At 48.1% G+C, this 22,926-nt stretch overlaps 2 protein-coding genes across 6 annotated transcripts in view; one reads left to right on the top strand and one right to left on the bottom strand.

The window, feature by feature from the left end:
• LOC102220730 (matrin-3-like) overlaps positions 1-12,465 on the top strand; it is a 26,384-nt gene extending 13,919 nt beyond the window's left edge. For all 3 annotated transcript variants that reach the window (XM_023329006.1, XM_023329007.1, XM_023329008.1), the window contains 13 exons: positions 1,575-1,699; positions 1,766-2,042; positions 4,056-4,172; positions 4,261-4,351; positions 4,442-4,458; positions 4,547-4,669; positions 6,635-6,763; positions 7,202-7,330; positions 7,401-7,531; positions 9,230-9,509; positions 10,530-10,635; positions 10,708-10,823; positions 12,270-12,465. In XM_023329006.1, the coding sequence (XP_023184774.1) occupies positions 1,575-1,699; positions 1,766-2,042; positions 4,056-4,172; positions 4,261-4,351; positions 4,442-4,458; positions 4,547-4,669; positions 6,635-6,763; positions 7,202-7,330; positions 7,401-7,531; positions 9,230-9,509; positions 10,530-10,635; positions 10,708-10,823; positions 12,270-12,332 (1,704 nt within the window). In that variant the 3' untranslated portion in view covers positions 12,333-12,465. The remainder of the gene's footprint in view (positions 1-1,574; positions 1,700-1,765; positions 2,043-4,055; positions 4,173-4,260; positions 4,352-4,441; positions 4,459-4,546; positions 4,670-6,634; positions 6,764-7,201; positions 7,331-7,400; positions 7,532-9,229; positions 9,510-10,529; positions 10,636-10,707; positions 10,824-12,269) is intronic.
• On the bottom strand, positions 12,460-22,926 carry LOC102220990 (matrin-3-like). Of its 3 annotated transcripts, XM_023329005.1 has the most exons (18): positions 22,743-22,926; positions 19,867-20,736; positions 19,676-19,737; positions 19,558-19,596; positions 18,045-18,121; positions 17,941-17,972; positions 17,741-17,863; positions 17,523-17,648; positions 16,636-16,752; positions 16,405-16,529; positions 16,073-16,332; positions 15,836-15,941; positions 15,515-15,758; positions 14,015-14,081; positions 13,416-13,948; positions 12,883-12,934; positions 12,637-12,758; positions 12,460-12,563 (listed from the first exon to the last, which is right to left on the bottom strand). In XM_023329005.1, the coding sequence occupies exons 2-18, from the start codon at positions 20,725-20,727 to the stop codon at positions 12,531-12,533; spliced, it is 2,979 nt and encodes a 992-aa protein (XP_023184773.1). In that variant the 5' UTR covers positions 20,728-20,736; positions 22,743-22,926; the 3' UTR covers positions 12,460-12,530. The 3 variants fall into 3 exon arrangements, with proteins under 3 accessions (XP_023184773.1, XP_023184771.1, XP_023184772.1); XM_023329003.1 differs by having other exon boundaries at positions 12,460-12,758; XM_023329004.1 differs by having other exon boundaries at positions 12,460-12,758; positions 17,941-17,969.

Below are 22,926 nucleotides of genomic sequence, written 5' to 3'. Positions count from 1 at the left end.
TACAATAATGTGAGGAGAGATTATAAAAAAGAGACTTTGTTCACTGAGAGAAAACAGCATTTATTTTCTTCTTTTATTTGCCTCGGCTCTTCGTGGAGCTCTGCCATCAGCTGGTAGCTGCTTCCTCCTGAAGGAGATCCAGTTGTTGTTCTGACGGTTCTCCTCATCGTTCTCCATCATGTCAGCCATGTTCCTCCTCTTCTGTTCTCTGGGAAAAGTAATCAGATGTTAGAGCTTGCAGCACATAAATGTAGATAAATAACAGAGTTACTAATGTGGGAGTTACAAACACAGAAGGAATTATTTAAAACAGACATGTTACTTTATATATATGCAAATACTTTTTTTTACCATCCAGACCTGAACAATTATAAATAACTGCAATAGTTGCATTAATTAAAGACAAAACGTAATTAGTTGTAAGTTTTTTACCTATGCAGACATACAGCATAGGTATAAAATACTGCTATCGTTTTCTTTAGGTTTATTGGTTTTATGTCCTCTACAATTAATAATTCATAACCATTTAATAACTGAATATCATATAACATGTTTTATTATCACAATGGGGGAAACTCCGATGCAATAACAGCAAAATGAGAAACAATCGAAGCTCATAGATTCAAGATAAAACAATAAAACCAAATGAAGGCAAAATGCTGAACAATATTGACATTATTTAGAAGTGAGGAATGTGAAACTGAGTAGCTTCAGAAAATGTGTTTGAGCAATAAAAATACTTTGTGTTTCAAATGTCTTCCATGACTGTATGTAGGCAACTTTAAATATATTAAAAATCAGACAGATATATCTACAAACTGCTCACCTGGCTGGAGAGCAGCGGCGGCGGCGTTGGCTGCATCTGGGTCGGTGTTTGTATCTTCATCACTTCCGTGTTGCAGCGAGTTGAAACGTTGCGCCTCGTTTTTCTTCTCTTTGCTGCTCCGTCTGACCGTCTGACCACGCCCTCAGCCAATCAGTGACCTGGAGCGAAGCTTGCGTCACTGGCTGGGCTGGGCCTGCTCCGAAAAGAAGCCGGTAGAAAAGTTCGGAAAGCGAGCCGGGCCGGGCGGTCGAAAAGGGGCATTAGCTTCACTTATCACTAATTTGCTAAACAAGAATCTTAGCTTTGCTAATACTAAACCCATAACCACATAAAATGATCAGAAGCTAAAGCTAAGCCGCTAAACAGACAAAAAAATGAGCAGAAGCTAACGCTAACTAATAAACACTTGCTAACAATAAAGTCCTCAGTTTCTGATTCCACGCACTTTAAAGTTTTACGTACATAATGACCTAAGAGGAAAACATGAGACGAAAAGTTCATTAAAAGATGGGGAACATTTTATGACAATAATTCATTTAAAAGGCCCAAAAATGGTGGCTATTTTGTAAAATGGCTCTTATCCAGAAATTCCTGTGACAGGAAATATGAAAACCGTCTGACCTGAGGGGTTAGCATGCTAATATTATTGTAGTAAAGGTTTTTAAAGTAAATAATCTGTGTGTAAGTGTTGCCGGTCCACAATCGGTTCAGGTCATGTGACTCCACTGAGCCGCCATGTTGCTTTCAGGCGTTCGTCCAGCTGGGGACCATGGAGGACGCAGAGATGCTGGTCAAGTACTACAGCATGAACCCGCTCATCATCAAAGGACGGCTGATCCGTCTCAACATCTGCACCAAGTACAAAACCCTCAAGTGAGTAAAACAGGCCAACCTCCCGTCCTGAAGGTGGTGCTGCTGTATCCTGACTCTGTTTGTCAGTGTGAGCCACAGGCAGGAGGAGAAAGATGCTCCTAGTCGGAGGATCAGCCGGTCGGACGCCTCTAGGACCTCCAGGGAGACCTCCTCCAGGAGCAGAGAGGAGAAGAAGAAGAAGGACGACAAGGAGAAATCTGCAGCGGCAGAGAGCAATGAAGAAGATCCAGCAGAGAAGAAGAGAGGCGAAGAAGAGGAGGGAGCAGGAGGAGTCTCAGATCAGGAGGAGGCAGACAGAGTAGAGCCTGAGAAGGAAGAGCAGGAGGAGCGACATCAGGAGGAGGTGAGGAAGACAACATGCTAACAGTCAGGGAGGGGTTAAAGGTCAACTAGAAAATTTCTGAAGAAATTTAAATGGGGCCTGCCAAAGTGTGCCCGTCTGTTGGGACCCAGCGTTCTGATGCTAGACATTAGCATCATAGCTAATGCTATGCTTAGCTATTATAATATTACTAGCATGTGGAGAATCACAAGAATGTTGACTAACATGAACGTACTCCATTCAATATGTTAAAACTAGTGTGTAAGCTAAAATTGACCAAAATACTAAAGTTAGCCTAAATGCTGTCAGTAGCATGTGGGGCATCACTAGCATGTTGTCTTACATTGACTTTCTCCATTCAGTCTGCTAAATATGGCTAATAAGAAAAATAGCTAAAAGTTTATTTTATTGATAATGCTATTGAAAGAAAGAGAAACAAAATAGCTAAATATAAATATTAGTTCATTGCCTAAATCTGCTTTTATTTTGAAATTTTCAGTAAGCTTAATTTTAAAAGGCTAATCCCACGTGTAACAGTGGATGGGTTTAACCAGTTATATAGTTCCCAAAACACCAATTACCTGCTGTGAAAAATGTAAAGGCTTTAATTTTGTAGGGTATGTGTTGCTCTTATTTTGACAGTCCAAAGTGATTGTCAGGTTAGGACCAAGTAGCCAAGGTAGTGTCTTTGTAGTTCTGCCAGCTCAGCCCTCCTGTGGTACCTGACCTTCAGCCATCATTGTAGTTCTGACCTTGTAGTCCTGACCTTCAGCCATCATTGTAGTCCTGACCTTGTAATTTTGACCTTGTAGTCCTGACCTTCAGCCATCATTGTAGTCCTGACCTTGTAGTCCTGACCTTCACCCATCATTGTAGTTCTGACCTTGTAATTTTGACCTTGTAGTCCTGACCTTCAGCCATCATTGTAGTCCTGACATTGTAGTCCTGACCTTGTAGTCCTGACCTTCAGCCATCTGTCATGTGTGTGTGAGACAGAGAGGTTAGAAAGAATTCTATCTTTGTGAGACACCGAGTCAGTTTTTCTGAAAAAAGCAGTCCGAACAACTGCTTCCCGTTCAGGAACCGTGAGAAGTATTCGAAAACTTGTTGAAGCATATGAGAGGGCTATTTGTCGTCTCCGATAGTAACATGATTCATATTTGTACCTCACTCACAGTAATAGCAGTGATGAGAGAGCGATGGTGTGTGCTGAGCTTTGACGTTTTTGATGAGAACCGTCATTCCATTCAGAAGTGACAGCTGAACTAGTTCAGGTAAACCTGGAGATCATCTCAGCATCTGCAGGAGAAATAATCGCATTATTAGAAGAATGAAATGGTACCTGTTAGCCGCTGCAGCTGGTAGCTGCCAAAACAGAGAAAATAATGCAGAAAAACAAATCAAAACCACTCAAACTGTGTTTTACTCGCTCTGTGTCGTCGTAAGCTACCTGCACTGCTGTTGCCATGTCAGCCGACTGACAACACCTCCGCTAGCCTGCAGAGCATCAGGAACAACAACCCCAATTTTTATTTTACAGACGAACCAAAAAATCAATTTTATATCATCCCTGTCGCCACTAATGGGTGGCGAAGCGCATGGTGTTGTTTCATACCTGGTAGATGTTTCTGAGAGACGAATGCAGGAGTCAAATCCCGTCGCTAACATGAACACAAAGCTATAAATGTCTGGGCAAGGTCAGAGTTCATCTAGTAAACTGACTGAAGATGAATACAGAAATAATTTCAGATTTTTGTTTAATGTTTCTTCAGGTTAACTTACAAAGTGAGCTGTTATTGTTACAGGTTAATTTTCTAAACTGCAGAAAAGTTATTGTTAGGGAAGCTCAAATGTGAAAAATTGGACTGATGTTGAAATGTGGTAGTAAAACTGCTGTTATGTTAGATTTAGCAATGTTTTGTTTCATCTTTTTTTATCCGATTACTGGATTAATCGTAAGAATAATCGATAGATTACTCAATTTCTAAAATATTTGTTTACAACAGCCCTAAATTATATGATTGCTCTGACCAGGATTCTAGTGATGATGACATCACAGAGGGCGGAGCTAAGAAGTACGCTGGAGTTTCTGCAGAGGATCCAGAAACCAAAGAAGAAGAGAGCGCTGAAGTACCAGACGATGGAGAGGAGGTGAGCCGGATATGGAGGTTCTGTTGGGTCTGACCAGTCGATTCTGATCCCGACCAGCCGGTTCTGATCCGGATCCTTGTGGTTCCAGTTCGACCAGAGCTTCCTGGAGAACATGGAGGACTTTGTGACCCTGGACGAGTTGGACGAAGACGACGGCGACGAGGGCGACGACGGCATCGGTTGGTGATCAGGTCACTGAGGCGTTTCAGCAGCCAATCAGAGTAGAGCTGATGCTTGGCTTTTTTTCTTCTCCTCCTTCTTTTCTGCAGACAACACGAGGAAAGGAGTACGTCTGGTTCGAACTCTTGCTGCCCCACTTGACCCCACAGCGCCCCCTTCCTGTCTGAGGTCAACTGTTTCCTGTTTCCCTCCAGGGTATGAGGGTGGTCAACATCCTGGGCTTCAGGCGCGGCTACAACTACCGCAACGAGATGCTGGCGCTGGCCAAGCCGTTCGGGAAGGTGGTCAAACATCTGGTTCTGGATCTGAGACCCGAGGTAAGGACGCCCAGCTGGTTCGCGCTGCGCTCCGGGATCGGAATCTGCTCCGGGTTTTCTGCTGTGCTCAGAGCCTGTGCAGCAGTTTGTGCTGAATAAGCGTCTCTGACAGGATAAATAAGCCGTCTCCATGGTGACGAAGGTGTGAAACGGCACAGCTTCAAGCAGACTGTCGCCGGGTAAAGAGCTGATCTGCTGTAAATGATATCAACCTGACTAAGTAGTTTAGTTGGTGTTTCCCTTCGTTCTTTTCCTTTCTTTTCGTAGCCGCAGTACAACCGTTAACCAATCAGGGTTTCCCCCAGTGTATTATAAGCCTGGCGGCCCGCCATGCTTTACTATCCCCCCGCCAGGCTAAGTGTTACTTGTTTTTGATTTTAGGAAAATAATAATAATTTTAAAAAGGCTTAATTTTTAATTTTTTTCTTTATTTTTAAGCCGGGTTGCTCTGAGAGTTTCACTGGTGGAGCAGATTTGCTCCAAAACGATGAGTTTATAGTTGATGCATCTAAAGCCGGCAGAGCGGACCAACCACACCGCTGGTGCCTCAGCGCTTTGCCTCGCGCTGCAGCAGCTGGATGTCTGAAGTTTACCTCAGTGCGGATCAGGCGCTTCCTTCCACTCAAACTGGACACAAGGTGACCTGTATGGATATTTACATCAACCCCTGTGTGGAATTACGTCTCTTTGGCGAACTTAAACTCTTACACATCAAGGTAAGAGTTTAAACCTGCCGCGTTAGCTCTGGTTGCGCAGCTCTATGTGAACTGCAGGAATAACTTGCAATACATTGGGGCGTATCAGCTGCTAGGCATCGCTAGCTAGCAGCTTTTTGGCCTCCAGCAGGAAGTGGAGGGTGAGATCCACGGCATGACGCGGCGGTGCAACGGGTCCATGTGAACAAGGTTAAAACATAGAAATATTACTCAGTTATCAGAAGTAGAAAAATCGAACTGAAGATGTGGAAATGTGAGGAATGATCGCCATGAACAGAACATTCATATGTTGGAATACAGGTTCTTTAAAGTAGCTGGAATGTATGAATTAAAGATGAATGATTATTATTATATTCATAGATATTTGTCAGCATTCAGTGATTTGGATGTTCAGCTCCAACTCTTCACCATCTAAATGTTGGAGTCATCGTAGCTTCCTGAACTTTATGGATGAGTAAATAATAAATGTATCTGCAGTCGCTCAGTAGAAGCAGCTTCTCCTCTTCATCACTCCTTCCTCCTAATCTGCAGGTAAATCGATCAAAACTTCCTCCCATCTTCAGCCTCTGTCATTTCCGGTTTGACTTATGTTGATCGCGCCACCAGATGGCGCCGGCGTCACAGCAGCACTGCATCTGTAGGATCTGACAAATATTTACTAAAAGCTTAATGATGGAATGGAAGCAGCAGTTTACCTTTTTAAATTATTGTAGCGGTTTGATGGTGAGGTTTTGCTGTGGTGCTGATTCATTTCTTCTTCCTTCATTTAAACGACTGAGCAGCTAAAAGTTTTACATTCATAATGATCAGAACAACAAGAACCTGACTGTTACATTAGAGTCAGGATAAACGACTAATGTAACATAGCAACATGTTGGCCTAACATAAGCTTAGCTCATGCTAGTTAGCTTATTGCATAACAATCAAAGCTCCCACAGTATTCAGGTTTTTCCTAAACTAATTCAAATAAACATAAATTCAGTTGGCAAAAGTCACTTTTTCTCACACATGTAAACATAAAGGCTCTTTCTGACGTATAAACTGCTCCTTACAGAACGCAGCGGCCATGATGGACATGTCTGTTAGCCGCTGCTAGCAAACCTGCTGCTTAATAAAAGCACAGCAGTTCCCTAAAGCTGCAGTAGGTGGCAGCAACGCTCCATGTAAAATCATATTCAAATGCCTGAAGGAGAGGGCAAAGTCAGCAACTTTAAATGGTTCTGCTCCTCTTCCTCCTCCTCTTCCTCAGGCCTACATCCAGTTTGAGACGGAGGCAGAAGCCGTCAACATGGCTAAGTTCTACAACGGCAACGTGACGGCGACGGTTTGCGGCCGGCCTGTCAGGATCACTCACTCCCTGAGCTACCCCACCATCCAGGTCAGTCCTCCAGCTCTTCTTCTGTGGTTTCCTGGCCCCTCTGTGTATTAAAGTTGCTTCTGGATGTTTCCATCAGGTCTCAGTTTGTCATTTTGACCCTTTAGAAGAAACTTGACGTTTCAATAAAACTTCATATGTGAGGTTCTGTTCTCCAGGGGGCGGAGCCTCTGCAGCTGCCCTGCTGGGTTGGTCTGTGTTGCAGCGTATCAGAATCCAGCCCTGACCAAAGACTGAGTCAGTGCAGTGAGGATGCTCGGGTTTTCTGCCTTCATCCCTGAGACAAAAAACATCATGTTGCTATGGTTACACACCAAACATGATTAAAACTAAACAAACGAGAGAGAGGAGCCGCCACGTCAGACAGGCTGTGGATCCGACCGAGTCTCCGTTTAAGAACCTGATGATGGTGATGATGATGGTGATCTTCCTCCCCCTCAGTGCGGATCCGGCAGAGTCGTCTACATCGGCCAGATTCCCAACATCCGCTTCTCCGACGAGGAGATCCTGACGCTGGCCGAGCCGTACGGAAAGATCCGGAAGTACTTTCTGCACCGGATCAAGAGAGAGGTACCAGCCTGGTTCTGGTTCCGGTTCTGGTCCTGGTTCTGGCTACTGACCGGCGTGGTTCTGCTTGCAGTGCTTCATAGAGATGGAGAAACCCGAAGCTGCAGAGAAAATGGCCGAAGCCTGCAAAGGGAAGCAGCTCAAGTTCCACGGCAAGCGGCTGACCGTCTACGTGAGCCGCAAGTACAAGCAGCTGAAGCATGGGTGAGAGGCCGGCCTGCGCCGAGTCCCTGGGGCCCCGAGTCCCTGGGGCCCCGAGTCCCAGGGACTCCAAGTCCCAGGGACTCCCTGTTTACATGACAATGATGCAACAAAAATGGAAGTTTTGTCCCATTTCTGTTCACACATTTACATGAAGACATTCTGACTCCAATCTTTGTTTACACAGTAAAGGTAAACATCAAAAGGTGGGATGCTCTGCTAATATCAATCAATCATTCAATCAATCAAATGTTATCTGTATAGCACATTTCAGCAGCAAGACATTTCAAAGTGCTTTACATCATATCAACACAGAAACACAAAGCAACATAGAATCAATAATCAAAACACAGCATTAAGTCAAGTTCCATCAATAAATTTGTAATTGATTACATTTCAAATACAATCCTAACCAGGTGGGTTTTTAGTCTATATTTAAAGGAAGTCAGTGTTTCAGCTGTTTTACAGTTTTCTGGAAGTTTGTTCCAGATTTGTGGTGCATAGATGCTGAAAGCTGCTTCTCCTCGTTTGGTTCTGGTTCTGGGGATGCAGAGCAGAACCAGAACCAGAACCTGAGAGGTCTGGAAGGTTGATACAACAACAGCAGATCTTTAATGTATTGTGGTGCTAAGCCGTTCAGTGATTTATAAACTAACAACAGGATTTTAAAGTCTATTCTTTGAGCTACAGGGAGCCAGTGGAGGGACTTTAAAACTGGTGTTATGTGCTCTATCTTCCTGGTTTTAGTCAGAACGCCAGCAGCAGCATCTGGATCAGCTGCAGCTGTTTGATTGATTTGTTGGACAGACCTGTGAAGACGCTGTTGCAATAATCAATACGACTTTTTTGTTCTCTGGGAAATTATTTTTCATGATAAATACATGAACCATAAAAATCAAAACACCAACAATAGTGATAGTAATATTAATAATAAAATAATATTCAGTGCAAAGTAGCCTACGTCTTCTTTGGAGGACCTGGATGATGGATAGGGGGCGCTGTCCCAACAAGGTTGAGAAACACGCCACTAGTTGGTGCTAGGTTCTTTGAAACTAAGTGTGCATGTATTGAAAAGAAAAGTTCTACTTTAAAGCACTTCGATTCCCGTTCCCCCATCGGGTCCCGTTCCCCCAGATATTGGGGGAACCACACTGTGTGTGTCTGATTAGGGTGCAGTTTGTAAAAAAGTGGGCTAACTTCTCTGAAACCCGTTGTTTGAGTTTTCATGGTGTCTGTAGTTCTCTAGATAAGAGCTGAACAAGCAGGCGTGTATTTTGCCGCCTTGGTGATGCGGAGCGATGAAGAGACGCTGAGGGAACCGGACCTGATGGGGGAACATGAACTGTAGCAACAGCAGCATTATCAGTAGTTTCTTCTTCTGTGGATGGTAGGAAGCAGCTGTTTTGCGTCATGCTATGCATTAGCTAGAGATTCTCTGAGAGAAAGATCCATTTATTCTGTTTACAAGACAACGGTACCGGTACCGGACACCGGTACGTTTCAGAACCACTGCACTCTGGAACCCATTTTCAATCTGTCCTGTTTCAGAGGAAACATTCGGTGGTTTTATGTAAATGTAAAGAACAAACCCAACAAAACTTCCATTTTCACCAGAAACTGTTTTTCACCTGTAAACAGGGACTCGGGGGCCCAGGTCCCCGAGTCCCAGGTCCCCGAGTCACTGCAGCTCGTCTCTTCCAGCCATCAGTACCCGGCGCCGTCCAAGAGGGACAAGAGTCCGGAGCGGAGCGGCCGCGGTGCCGAGGAGCCGCCGGCCAAGAAGCAGAAACAGGAGGAAGAGGAGGACCGCGAGGAAGAGGAGGAGGAAGAGGAGGAGAAGGAGGCCAAGGCCGGGGAGACGGAGGAGGAAGAGGAGGAGGAGCAGGAGGCGGGGCCAAGCTGTGACATCACTGAAGGCGCCGCTGTGGAGAAAGACTCTGCAGAGAAACTTCCAGAAAGTTCAGACGATACGAAACCAGAGGTGAGTCCAGGTTCTGACCCGGTACCAAACCAGAACTGGCTATCCGTGTTCTGGCCTTGTTTCTGTTGGTCACTCTGAGGTCCTGGATGTTCTCCAGCCGGTTCTGACCCGGTATCATGTTGGACCCGGGTTCTGACTGGGGATGTGAAGAATTAATGGACGTCCAATCAATGATCGATCAAAAGTTCATTAGGTCAAAACGAGGTTCTATTAACTAATGACGTCCCTTAGATCAGTCGTCCCCGGCCCGCGGACCGGTACCGGGCCGCACAAGAAATAATTGAGTATTTCTGTTTTATGTATTATCTGAGTGTGGTGGGTCTTTTATTTTGAAAATCCTTTAACTGGATTCCTGGCCAACATTGAGCCACAAGCAGCAAAATGAGTAAGAAACGGATCAGAGGTCTTTGGATCTTCTGGAACCGACCAGAAGGGAGACAGGAGGACGGATTGATCCCGGACCAGCAGGCGGCGAAGCCTCAACCCGCCAGCGCGCCGTGCGTCAGGCTCCCATTGGTTTCTTTATCGAGAGTTAAAATGTTCGTTTTGTGGCGAATCTTTAGCTTACGGCGCATCTTATTTTGAAGGTATAAACGTTACCATAGCGACCAGAGTCAGCGAGCATTAGGGACGAGAGGACTGGAGCTCGTGAGTCTTCAGTCTGGGTCACACAAACTTCTGTGACCATAAAAGTTCTACTGGTCGGATCCGAGCAACGCGCCGCAACAACCCAGAGGAAAATTCACTAAAACCTCCAACACCAGTTTACAGTAAACACGGAGGACGAGGTAAAAGCTTCTCAGTTGATGTTAATCCATCAAAAACTCGTTACTCTGCTACTGGCATCCCTGGTTCTGACCCGTTGGGTTCTGGAGGAACCCAGTCCAGTTAAAGGACTGTCTGCGGTCTCCATAGAGACTCCTGAATGGACCAATCAGAAGCTGTTGTACTGGAGCTTTGGATCATCTGGAACCGACCAGAACCTCCGACCCGTTTCACCAGCTTCACTTTGTTCTGCAGGAGGAGATGGAGACGTCGACCAATCAGAACGGTCAGACGGAGGCCCCGCCCCCTGCTGAGCCCGGCGTGGCGGCTCTCCCGCCCTACGACCCCGACACCCCCATGGGTAAGTGCCCTGACGCTGTTGCCATGGCTACAGACGTGTGGTTAGAATGCTGCGCTGTGATTGGCTGTGCAGGCGTGGAGCATGTGAAGATGGGATACTACTGCCGCCTCTGCTTCCTGTTTTACTCCAACGAGGAAAAGGCCAAGAAGGCGCACTGCAGCAGCCAGGCGCACTACGACAAGCTGCAGGTGAGCCGGCCCCGCCCACAGGTAGCCCGGTTCAGCCCAAAGAACCCAGACCCACTTCTATTTTATTACAATTATGGGAGTCATATATTATACCAGATGGATCGTATGTAACGCATATCTAAAGGTTTTGTTTTTATAATAGCGCCACCCACTGGCACGGCTCTGACTTGTGACGTATTCATGTCACATTGGGAATATTCGGTGATATCAAGAATTTTCTTGATACAAACTTAACTTTTTATTTGCAGGATCTTTTTCAGTTTTACAACCTTCAAAATGTTTCCTACAAACTAATGAAATGTGACTTCAAATGGAGCCCAGGATAAGAACCTGAAAAGGTTTCTAAAGCTGCACATCATCATTCAGTCCCAAGTGGGATCTTCTTCCAGTTGCCGTGGTAACAAACAGATCCTGCTGAGTTGCAGGAGCAGGTCTGTGACCTGCAGAAGGCCGTCCCCATGCTGCCATGTTGAGTGAATCGGGTCCTCCAGTACTTCTCCTTCACAAGTCAATTTGACAAATCTGATCCATCAATGAAATGTAGAGACTCCAATAAGACGTGAAATCTAATTTGTGATGTTTTATCTTCCACTACCAGACACTTTGCGTCATGTTGCAATATTCTAATGTCTCCTGACATTTGGCCGGTCAGATTCTGTATTTCTTCCACTGTGGTATTAACATTTCTCTGTCCAACTGTTAGAGGTAAACTGTCTCTAATACCTGGTTGGATTTTGGGTCCCATCAGGAGATGTTCTCTAAGAGCATTTGAGGGTTTTAAAAATGTACTTTCTCCAAGAAAATGTTTGGCCTGAATGTGGTTCCGTAGCTAAATCACTGAATCAGATCTGAATTTCTAGACCCTCTTGGTTCTTCTCTGACCCGTTTGTTGGGCTATTTGGGATCGGCTGTCCAGTGACGAACTCCACGGCCTCTTCAACACTAAACTGTTGGGATTTTTCCATTTTGACCTAAATGAAAAGTGACTCGCACAAAGCTAACGTAAAGCTTCATCATGTATTTGTGTAATTTCATGAGTTTTCATGCTTACATTTTTTAAAATGATAGAGTATATTAATCTAAAATAATTGAATAAGCAGTTTTAGAAAAGGAGTCCAGGTTGGAAGATGAGAAACTCGCCTGTTTCCTGGTGAGTTAGCTGCCTTCATTACCCAGAATCCCTCACTAGTCACAGGACTGAACCAGGATGTCTGTGCTAAAAGTCAACATTAAACTTTAAAAATGAACTTGTCTTATTTTGAAGGGCCATGTCCTGTTTCATCAGTTCTTGGTTCCAGATGTTGCTCTAATTACTTCTGATGTTTTTGTGTCCAAGTGCTGAACCTGTCTCTCCTCCAGGTTCTGGTCCCGTCCTACCAGAACCGGGTCACGGTGGTTCTGTAAGGTTCTGTGATGGTGACTGTGGTTGTTTCTCTGTTCATCCAGAAACATCTGGAGAAGGAACGGGCCAAAGCGCAGAAGAAGAAGCTGAAGAAGACGGCGGCCTGAAAACACCTGAAGAAGAGTTTCATGTTTTTTGCTTTTATGTTTTAGATGTTTGTCAGAACGAACCGGGTCGGAACCCGTCTGGATGTGGATCTGCTGTTCAGAACATTTTACACAATAAACTGGTTCCTCAGAATCAAACTTGCTTTATTTCAAACTAACATTTACAGCAGCAGGAAGCGAACGGTTCTGATCCGTAACTCAGCTCATCCACAGATCTTTGCCAGTTTTCTCCTGAAACAAACAGAGGACACGTTAGCGAGCCGCAAACAGAAACGCTAATTGGGCTGCTGGTTTCCATGGCGACCTGGTACTTCCTGTAGTGGGCCGGCGTGGCGCAGTGCTGCAGCTTGGCTTCATCTTCATCGATGAAGATCAGCTGACAGAGGTTGCAGAAGTAACCGACGACGGGACGAACGAACTCGGCTCCTGAAACACAGAACGCCGAGGGGTCAGTGAACGCACCGCGGCATCACGGTTCTGATCAGTCCACTCAAATGCTTCTGATTGGACTTGAAGTAAACTGAGGAATCAGTTGAGGTGTGACTCTTACCGACAGGTTTCTGCGGCTCAGCGGCGCCCTCTGCTGGTGGCGCTCCAGACTCCTGGAAACAGAGGCGGTCAGTGATTGGTCCAAACTTTCTAATAATCAGCAGAACTGGAATATTGATCCCTGATCTGAAAACAATTTGACTGCATTGAGTGAAACGTCTAAACGTGTCACTTCCTGTCTGCAGTTTTCCTCGCCAGCAGAATTAAAATCCGTTCAGTCGTTGAACAGCCACTTCCTGTTTTCAGCAGGACTTCCTGTCCGTCACGCGACGCTGACGTGAGCAAAGAAATAAACGAACCTCCAAACTGATCCGGTTCTGCTCCGAGCAGAACGTCGACCCGGTTGGGTTTCCTCTGCTCTGATGACCTGGTCCGGATCGGTCCGGACCGGGTCATCAGAGCAGGGCAGCTTGGCTTCAGAACCCGACCCGAGTCAGGAACGGTAGGTCCGGTTTCAACCAGAAACTCGATCCAGAAGGACCCGAACAGAACCCTGAGGACAGGTCGGAGACCGGACCTGCTCGGCGGTCCTACCTGTTCACGTGGTTCTGGTTCTGCTTGGTTCTGCTCGTCTGTCTTTATTTGCTGCTTTTTCTCTTCGTCAGCCTCTGGTTCCGCCGTGCTCAGGTTCTGACCCGGTTCTGGTCCGTTCTCCCTCTTGAGCGTCTTCAGAGGAACGTCGTCGTTCTCAGGAGTTGCTTTTCGTTTTTCAGGACCGGGTTCTGGAGCGGTTCTGGAGGCGGTCTTTCTTTGATCGGGTTCCTCGTCAGAACCGGTTCTGGTACCGTCGTCTCCCGATGACTTCCTGGACCGGGTCTTGGCCCGTCGTGTCTCCAGAACCTTCTGGGATCCGGTCTGGCTCTCTGGCTCCGGACCGGTTCTGTCTGGTTCTGGCTCCAGAGTCTCAGTGGACCTCGTCTGATCTGAAGGTTCTGGTTCCTCCTGGGTTCTGGAGACGGAACCAGAACTTTCATGGTCTGGAGTCGGTCCAGTCGGCTCCGGACCGGGTTCTCCAGAACCCATCTTCCCGACATCCTCGCAGCGACAGTCGGCAGGCGGAGCTTCATCTGGAACGGACCAGAACATCGTCAGGAACCCAAACAGAACCGGGTCGTCCTGAAGGTTTTGCTTACCTTCATCGTCCGTCTTCACCTCGTCCAGAGTGATGCAGCTCTCCAGATCCACCGGGAATTCTACTTCCTGTTTGGGAAGGAGGAGAACGTCAAGCTGGGTCGGAACCAGAACCAGCTAAACGGGTCGAGTTCAGCAACGATTTGGCTCCAACATAAAAACAGACCATAATAATCAATGTTCCAGTTATTGGTGATCAGCTGAAGATTAAAACTGATTTACGGTATCGATCAGTTATCGATCAGGTATTGATGCCACTAGAGAAACGCCTGGACGAGTTTCTCTGATCCGAGACATTAGAAGGTAGAATCCCCACTGGAACGTCTCCCATGTGGCTCTGAAGGGTCAGAGGTCAGAGGTCATCCTCTGGTTTACAGTTGGAAGAACTGAAGCTGTTCTGATTCTGGATCTATAACTAGATGTAGAGCTGTAGATGTAGAGCTGTAGATCAGTGGTGTCAAACTCCAGCCCTGCAGCTTCTAGATGAGCCTCTGCTGCACCTGGACAGAATAATCAGGTCATTCAGGCTCTGAGACCTGATCCACACCAGGAGGTCATGAAGCCGTTTCATTCCAGGGTTTTGTACCTGTGGCTCATCTAAAACCTGCAGGACAGAGACTGGAGGACTGGAGTTTGACACCTGAGCTGTAGATCTAAAGCTCTATAGATCTACAGCCCTAGATGTAGAGCCGTCCTCTCCTGGACGTGACGCTGTGGTCGGTCCCCCGTCCTCCTGCTGTCGTCCATTTGTGAAAACTCTTGGTGTGATTGTTGATCCTGTGTTAGAGTTGATTAGCATGTTAGCGCTGCTATCAAGGCCAGTTTCTTCCAGCTGAGGATCCTTGCTAAGATCAAATCTGATCTTCCTCTGCCTGATTTTGATCCAATCATTCATCACGTTTAGATTATTTAACTCTTTGTACTCAGGGTTGGAGCAGAGCAAACAAAATGCTGCAGCTGGTCTGCTGACCAAAACCAGGAGGTGAATCTGTGGCCCCGGTTTTACAAACCCTTCGCTGGCTCCCTGCTGCTTTAGGATCAAATTTAAGGTCTTATTGATAGTTTTTAAGTGTTTTGGGTCCTCGGTACTGAAGTGAGCTCCAGCAGCCTGCAGCCCACCAGAACCCTGAGCTTTTACCGTCTGTCCCTGAAGCCAGGATGGAAGCAGACAGAGAATCTGTGGATCGTCTCCCTCTGGCTGAAACTCGGCTAAAGAGAAAAGGAGGGAAAACTCCATATTGTTTGGTTTTTATTCAAATCAGCTTTTGGAATCTGACAGTTTAATATTTGTCTTATTATTTTTACTAAACTTAACTTAATTTCTACTTTTTCATTTATCTACATGTGATGATGTTTGTTGTGAAGTGTTTTGGTGGCCGAGGCTGGAAATGAGCTACAGACATAGACTGACTCCACTCAACTCTAGATCTAGAAATCTAGACTTTAACCAACTGGTTCTGTTGGTTCTGGTCCAACAGAACCAGAACCAGCAGGTGTTTTACCTCCTCTTCCTCAGCTCCGGTCTTCTCCAGCTCTCCTCCATCTGGAAAATCATTTCCTGATCTCAGTTTTTCCCTCCAGAGAACTTTTCCTGCGGCGGTCCAGGTCCGACCTGCTCCAGGTGGTTCTGGTTTCTGCTCCTCCTCCTCCTCCTCCTCCTCCTCCTCCTCCTCCTCCTCCTCCTCCTCGTCCAGGTTCTGTCCGTCCTCGGCGATGACCTCCATGCCCTCGATGTCGCTGTCGGACCTGGAGATGGCAGGACTTTGGGTCAGCAGACGCTCGGCGGTCCGGCCGAGTTCTGCTGCCGATCAGACCCGACTCACTGATCTTCATCAGCCAGCTGGTCCTCCTCTTCCCCAGCCGCTGGCTGGGCTTTATCATCATCATCATCATCACCTTCATCTCTCTGAGGTTCAGCCGATCTGGACTCTGGGCAGAGAGACCAGAACCGATCAGAACCCAATCCTGAAGGACCGGTTCTGTCCTCTCTTTGAGCCTTCATCCTGGTTGCTAAGGTAACCAGGATGAAGGCCCGGTCGTTGCTGGTTCTGGTTGCTTACCTGGGTTCTGTGGTTCTTTGGGCTTCCCCTCCGTCTGGTTCTGGTTCTGCCCGGGAGAACTGGTTCCATATTGTTCTCTGGACCTGGACCGGGTTCTGGTTCTGGTCTCTGGTCTCTTCCTGTCTCCAGAACCGCTCCGTCTCCGCCGCCCTCCCCTGGACCGGTCTCTGGACCCGGACCGGGTCCTGGCCCGTCGGGTTCTGTTGGGCTCCTTGGTCTCGGCCGGCTCGTCTTCGTACTTCTGGGCCGACGGAACCCGCCTGTGGACCAGAACCAGACGGTCGGCGAGGGCGAGGCGGTACCAGAACTGGCCGTGGGCGGGTTCTACTCACAGCAGGGTCCGGTACTCGGAGGAGAAGGCCACCTGGATGGTGGCGCCGTTGATCCGCAGGGTGCTGGCCGCGTAGTAGTCCACCAGCTTCTGGGCCTCAGCCGACAGCTTCATCTCCACAAAGGCCTGGACCAGAACCAGAACTTGTCAGAACCGGGCCCTGTCGCCGGTCTGGACGGAAAGGCTCAGAACCCGGGTCTTCAGAACCCGGACCCGGTGGGCCAGAACTCACCTTGGAGGGCAGGAAGAGCGTGTAGAGCGGCTCCCCGAAGCGCTTGGCGATGCTGAGCAGATCGGACCGGCCGTCCTCGCCGCTCGGCGCTGGAGTGAAGCTCACCACCTGGGAGCTCTGAGGAGACACAGAACCATCAGAACCAGCTGGCCCAAACCACTCAGACCTCTACAGCTCCTCCCAGTCCAACAGGAGGTTCTGGTTCCTGAACTGAGGAACTTTGACCCACCTAACCTTCAGCTGACATGCTAAAGGTCATAGGTCGCTAACTACCAGGTTTAATAAAGTTAAGTTGCTCCATCTAGCGTGCTAGCAGCAGTGGATAAGCTACAATAAGTTAAGGAGCTAAAGCTAGCTAAGGCACTAATGATAGCATGTAGGCTAGCAGTAGTGTGTTTATTAACATTAGCAAAGCCATCAAATGTGTTCATTTAAGCTTTAAGGTTAAAATTAGCTAAAATGTAGCAATGTTACCTGTCACTGACTTTCTCCATTTAGGCTAAAATTAGCTTAAAGGCTAATGTTAGCCAACAGGTTAAATGTAGCATGTTGACTAACATGAATTTACTCCATTCCGTGTGTTAGCTTTAGCTATTAGGTTAGGATGATGATGTAGATGATCAATCCACTCATTACGCAAATGAGAGGATTGATGTCATGCAACAGCTAAAATTAGCTAAATTGCTAATGTTCACTAAACACTATCAACAGCATGTTGACCAACATTAACTTCCTCCATTAAGTTTAGCTTTAACATCAAATTAGATTAGATGACATGCTAGTTGTTGCTAATGCTAACATTAGCATTTACACAATAATAAGATCCCAAATCTGGGGTTCTGTTTAACTCTGGGTCAGAACCCGGTCGGTGGGTCCAGGTGTTGTACCTGCAGGAAGCTGAAGGCGTTGGAGATGTTGAACTCCACCTTCACCTTCCTGGCTTCTGGGTCAGAACTGCTGTAGAACTTGACCAGGTCCTTGGCCTGATCGGAGGAACCCATCTCTACGAAGGCCTGAGGAAGCACAGCGGCCGTTAGGCCCCCACCGGGGCTGGCTGTGCGTGTGTGTGTGTGTGTGTGTGTGTGTGTGTGAGATGAAGACTCACCAGAGACGGAAACATGAGGATTTTTCCGACCTTTCCAAACGGCTCGATGAGTTTCCTCAGAGACGCCTCGTCCACAGCCTGAGGAGGGAACTTGGCACACACCACCTTCCCTTTATCTGACGCCTGACACACACACACACACACACACAGTGAGGCCCAGCGGCGGCAGCCTCCTGATGACCTGAGCAGAACCTTCTCACCTTCTGCTGCTTCTTGGACGTCTGTGGATCTGCTGAACACAATCGACCCGTTAGAACCTTCGTCACGGACCAGAACCAGAGTCATCTCCGCTGTGAGGACTTACCTCGGTTCTGATTGGGTCTGGGGGGCGGCGGGGCGGGATTTGCTCCATCTCTCCTGTGGTTTGATTGGTTCTCGTCCCTTTGGCAACAGAAATCATCAGGTTAGCAGGTTCTGATGCGACCTGACCCGGTACAGCTTCAAGCCCACACTGATCACACTGTGATGCATTCAGATGATCTGACCTCTGACCCTGGATGGTGGACCCTCTGCAAGCGTTTATCAAGTACAGAGGACTCCAAAGCTCTTCACCCTCTGATGGTGAGCTGCTGGATAGTAGCGACGGCCGCCCGACCCAGGCTGCCGTGCGCCAGCGCCACCCACTGGACGCTCTGACCGCAACCAGCAGGCAAGCTGAGTGAAGTGTCTTGTCTTGCCCCAGGACACAACAGAAGTGGACATCTATGGTCATCAACCCCACACCGACTGCAGGACAAACTCCTACTACCGTCGCCACAGCAGCGTCAGCGCTCGATACGGCAGTAAGTCGGGCTCGTTTCCGGTGAGAGTTGGACTCCGCCAGGGCTGCCCTTTGTCACCGATTCTGTTCATCACTTTCATGGACAGAATCTCTAGACCAGCCAAGGTGTTGAGGGGATCCGATTTGGTGGCCTTAGGATCTCATCTCTGCTTTTTGCGGATGATGTGGTCCTTTTGGCTTCATCAGGTCGTGACCTGCAGCTCTCAGCTGAGTGTGAAGCGGCCGGGATGAGGATTGGTGCCTCCAAATCTGAGGGTCTTCAGCTAGGAAAAGGCAGAGTGCCTTCTCTGGGTCAGGGAAAAGGTCCTGCCCCAAGTGGAGAAGATTAAGTATCTCTGGGTTCATGAATGGGGGAAGAAGGGAGCGGGAGATCGGCAGACGGATCGGCGCAGCGTCTGCCGTCAAGCGGGCGCTGTACCGGTCCGTCGTGGTGAAGAGAGAGCCGAGCCACAAAGCGAAGCTCTCGATTTACCGGTTGATCTACGTTCCCACCCTCATCTATGATCATGAGCTTTGAGTCATGACAGAAAGAACGAGATCGCGGATACAAGCGGCCGGAATGGGTTTTCTCCTCAGGGTCTCTGGACTCTCCCTTAGAGAGAGAAGCTCGGCCATCATGGAGGGACTCAGTAGAGCCGGTTAAATGGCAGATGGCTTGTACTCATATAGTGCCTTATCAAGGCCAGAGTACCCAAAATGATTCTCACCCTATTCAGTCATTCACATGCTGATGTTGGCAAGCTACTGTATAGTAGCCACATCTGCCCTGGGGCAGTCTGACAGGCAAAGCTGCCATGCACCTTTTGGGTCCTCTGACCAGAACCAGCGGGCGGTTAAAGGGTCTCGCCCAGGAATTCACCTGGAGGAGTTGGACCAGGGGGGGAGGGAGGTGTGGGCCCCCTGACCCGAACCCGACCCCGAGTGGTGGATGTTCAAGGTTCTGTTCTGTAAGCCCAACTAACAGATACTGAATCCCTGGGAAGGAAACTCAGGACTGGATCAGGAGAACGGATCTGGACCTGGTAACGTCACTGACCTTCCAGCGCTTTCCAGGCGACAGTCCCACCGTGGAAACCTGCAGAGGAGACCAAGGGACGGCTTCAGAGTAAGACCAGGTGTGTGTGACCAGGTGAGACCAGGTGTGTGTTCCTCACCGCTGCAGCAGGTTGAGCTGCCCGTCTGCGTGTCCAGTCGTGTTGACGTGCTGAATCCAAACCTGAAGCACAAACAGGAAGTGAGGTCACTGGCCATCTCGCAGTTGCCCCGACTCTTCCCATGATCCTCCAGTGACCCCGCCACCCCACTCACCTGCTGTCCCGGCCTGCAGGAAGACAGGTGAACTTACCTTCTCTGACAGAACGGCGATGTCACACAGCGAGCACGAATACGGGAACGCCGGCGGTGACGTTCCGTGGAAGTCCAGAGCTTGTTTCTTAGAGGGCATGGCGCCGGAGGCCGGGTCGCGGGCCCGGTTCAGGTTCGGAACTCGGTCCGGGACACGGCTGCTGAAGGACGGCCTGGAGTCGCGGCGGCGCTCATCAAGAGGAGGAGCCGTCCTGAAATCACCTGACCCGGAGAAACGGGAAGGACGGGTTCTGCCCGCTGACCCGCTGAAGGAGGAACCGTCCTTACCATAGGCGGGGGGGCGTGGCCTGAGGTCCTGGTCTACAGCCCGCCTGGTCGACGAAGAGGACGGCGGCGGGGGGGACCTGCCTGACCCGGCGGCCTGCTGACCTGGCCAGCGGTCCGGCCGGGACTCGGCAGAGAGCAGGTGCAGCGGGTACTGGACCGGCTGGCGGCGGAGCCGCTCCCAGTCCCTGGGGGCGGAGCTAAAGGCCTTGAATGAGGAGGAAGGGGGCGGCGGAGAGGGCGGCCTGGCAGGTAAAGGCTTGGCGGTCCCCAGGTGGAACGGCTCCTCCGGCCGGGGGGGGAACGCCGGGGGCGGAGCTTTCTGGCCTTTGATCTGCTTGAGGATCTGAGGAAGAGACTCGACGGTCAGGATGTCCTCAGGAAGCTTGGCCAGCACCGACAGGTCCTCCGGCTCCAGGCCGCAGCTGCTCAGCAGGCTCAGGACGCCATCCTGGGGGGCGGGGCCCGGCGACAAAGACTCCTGGGGGGGGCGGAAAAAGTCCCGCTCCGCTCCAGAGCCGTAGCGCCGAGGGTCGGGCCGCAGGTCCGAGTCGGATGGCTGTCGGAACGGGAACATGGCGGGTGCCTGTGGAGAGACCAGGTCAGGAGACAGAGAGAGAGAGTGAAGCTGGGGGCGAGCGAGCTGAGAGAGACAACACAGCGGGGGGTTGGGGTGGGGGTCCAGACATGCCCTCTACCTTTACCTGCAGACAGAACCAAAACACTTCCTGCTCCTCCTGAAACACAGGAAGGAAAACCTGAAAGCTGACAGAAGCTCCTCCCATCGGGCCCGACACCATCACAGGTGCATGCCGGGAAGGGAGGCACAGTGTGGCCAAGATCTGATGAAGCATGAGAGGACCAACCAAGCTTCGGTCCGGGTGCTGCTGGTTCTGGTCCGGTTCTCCACAGTCCAAAGTCACTCTTACCTCCAGAACCGCGTCAGTTCGGGTTCTGATCGTCTGGGTTCTGTGGCTCCAGTGGGTAGACATCTTGTAATCATAAAGTTGTAGGTTCGAGTCCAGCTTCCTGTTGCATGTCGACGCATCCCGGGGCAAGGCACTTTACCCCAACCGAACCGGCAACTCTGGTGTTCGGTCCGTTTACCGATCCAGAACCTCAGCCTGAGACAACAAGCCTGTTGGACGCACCTGTCCCCAGAGACAGCTGGACGTGCTTTTCAAGGACAAAGGGAAGAGCTGGAGTAAAGCAGAAGATCTTCGTCCCAGTCTTCATCAAACCGCAGCAATGCTTCCTTCTGTCCCCAGAAACAAAGATGGCTGAACGACAGATTTTACGGTCATTTCAGAGCTTTAGTATTTATATGAAAGTCCAGAAAAGTCTCCCAAGATGACCTTGGTTGTGAAGTTTGAATATCCCCGACCACACGGTGAAAGTTCTGCTGCTGAACAAGAATCATTTCCAGTTTTCAGCCTGAAGAGTTTTTATTAAATACCCAGAAATGAAGAAACTTCAAACTGCGTTCCCTCACTATAATGTACTGGTCAGTTCATGTGGCATCACTGAATACTGAAAGTCTTCCAGAAAGTTTCTCCTGGTTGTGAGATATCTGGAGGTTTTTATCTTTAGGACAGAAATGCGTCACAAGCCAAACAGGCCAAAAGTTTTCCTCTGTTTCCGTCCCGTCTAAGATAAAAACAGAGACTTCCAGTAAGAAGAAAGTTAATACAATATAGACCAGGGTGTATTTGTTAGTTTATTGAAAGGGAACACTAAATAAATGTTTCCCCCTCCCTGCAGGACAGTAGAGGCACCGTGTGTCAAATGTTACTAATCCTAAAACTTCTAACGCTCTAGAAATAAAATTAAGCATTTAAAAACATTCACATTTCTGTGTAACTGTATGTTTATAAACCTGATATAAACCTGTTAAATTATCATAAATTTGAAATTCCACAATATGTTTTATATGTTAAAATATTTTTTTAAATATGTTTACATTTTTGGTGAATTGAAACTTAAATTGACAAAAAAATAATTTAAACTATATGAAAAAAATCACAGTATTCAGTTGAAAAAATAATTTAAAATAATTATTTCTACAAATTAAGCTAAAATTTAAGGAAGAGGATTGAAAAATTAATTCTTACTTTTTCCTCAAAATTCTGATTGATGGATAAACTGGATTTCTGGTTCAGCTGAGCAGAACCAGAATCTAATTCCGTAGAAATGTCTACTTTTGATATAAAAATGTTTCTGAAAATTAAATGAAAACCGACATTAATTCAGTGGAATATTGGTCCAAATACAGTTCTGGAGGGGAACTAAGGGAACAAAACCATAAACTGATTTAACTAAAGTTCTCATTTTTCTCTCTTCAGGTTAGCTTGAACCGAGCCATGTCCAACCGAACCGGAACCATTTAGCCTTTATGCTGTCTGTCTAAAGTTGTAACACAGACAGCTTTAAGATGATCATTTCTGTTAAATATCAGACAGAAGCGGGTTAATAGAGACACAGAACAGAACCAGCTCAGAACCGTAAGTTGAGTGTGACGTTCAGCCAGTTAGCTTCTAGCACCAGCAGTTAGCTCCATAGCTAACAGCGGACAGGAATAATCCACAAACTCACCTCAGATAAACTGGAGACACTTTCAGATGGAACACCGGCCTATCTGTCAATAAAACTCTCACTTTAATACAAAAATATCAGTTAATAACGGAAAAAGCCGAAGAACAGAAGAGCCGACTGGGAGACGTTAGCACAGCATCTTTTTCTAGTGATGGTTAATGGACAGTTATAAACTGCCCTATGG

This window comes from Xiphophorus maculatus, chromosome 23 (assembly GCF_002775205.1).
Source record: "Xiphophorus maculatus strain JP 163 A chromosome 23, X_maculatus-5.0-male, whole genome shotgun sequence".
Classification (NCBI taxonomy): domain Eukaryota; kingdom Metazoa; phylum Chordata; class Actinopteri; order Cyprinodontiformes; family Poeciliidae; genus Xiphophorus; species Xiphophorus maculatus.
This window is presented reverse-complemented; position numbering and strand designations above follow the sequence as displayed.

Excerpts from the sequence above, each read along its gene's own strand:
- LOC102220990 (XM_023329003.1), bottom strand. The coding sequence starts at position 20,727 with ATGTTCCCGTTCCGACAGCCATCCGACTCGGACCTGCGGCCCGACCCT. Across the intron at positions 19,597-19,675 it reads CAGCTCAACCTGCTGCAGCG|GTTTCCACGGTGGGACTGTC; the intron begins GTGAGGAACACA and ends TCTCCTCTGCAG. Across the intron at positions 16,333-16,404 it reads TCCGAGTACCGGACCCTGCT|GCGGGTTCCGTCGGCCCAGA; the intron begins GTGAGTAGAACC and ends TCTGGTCCACAG.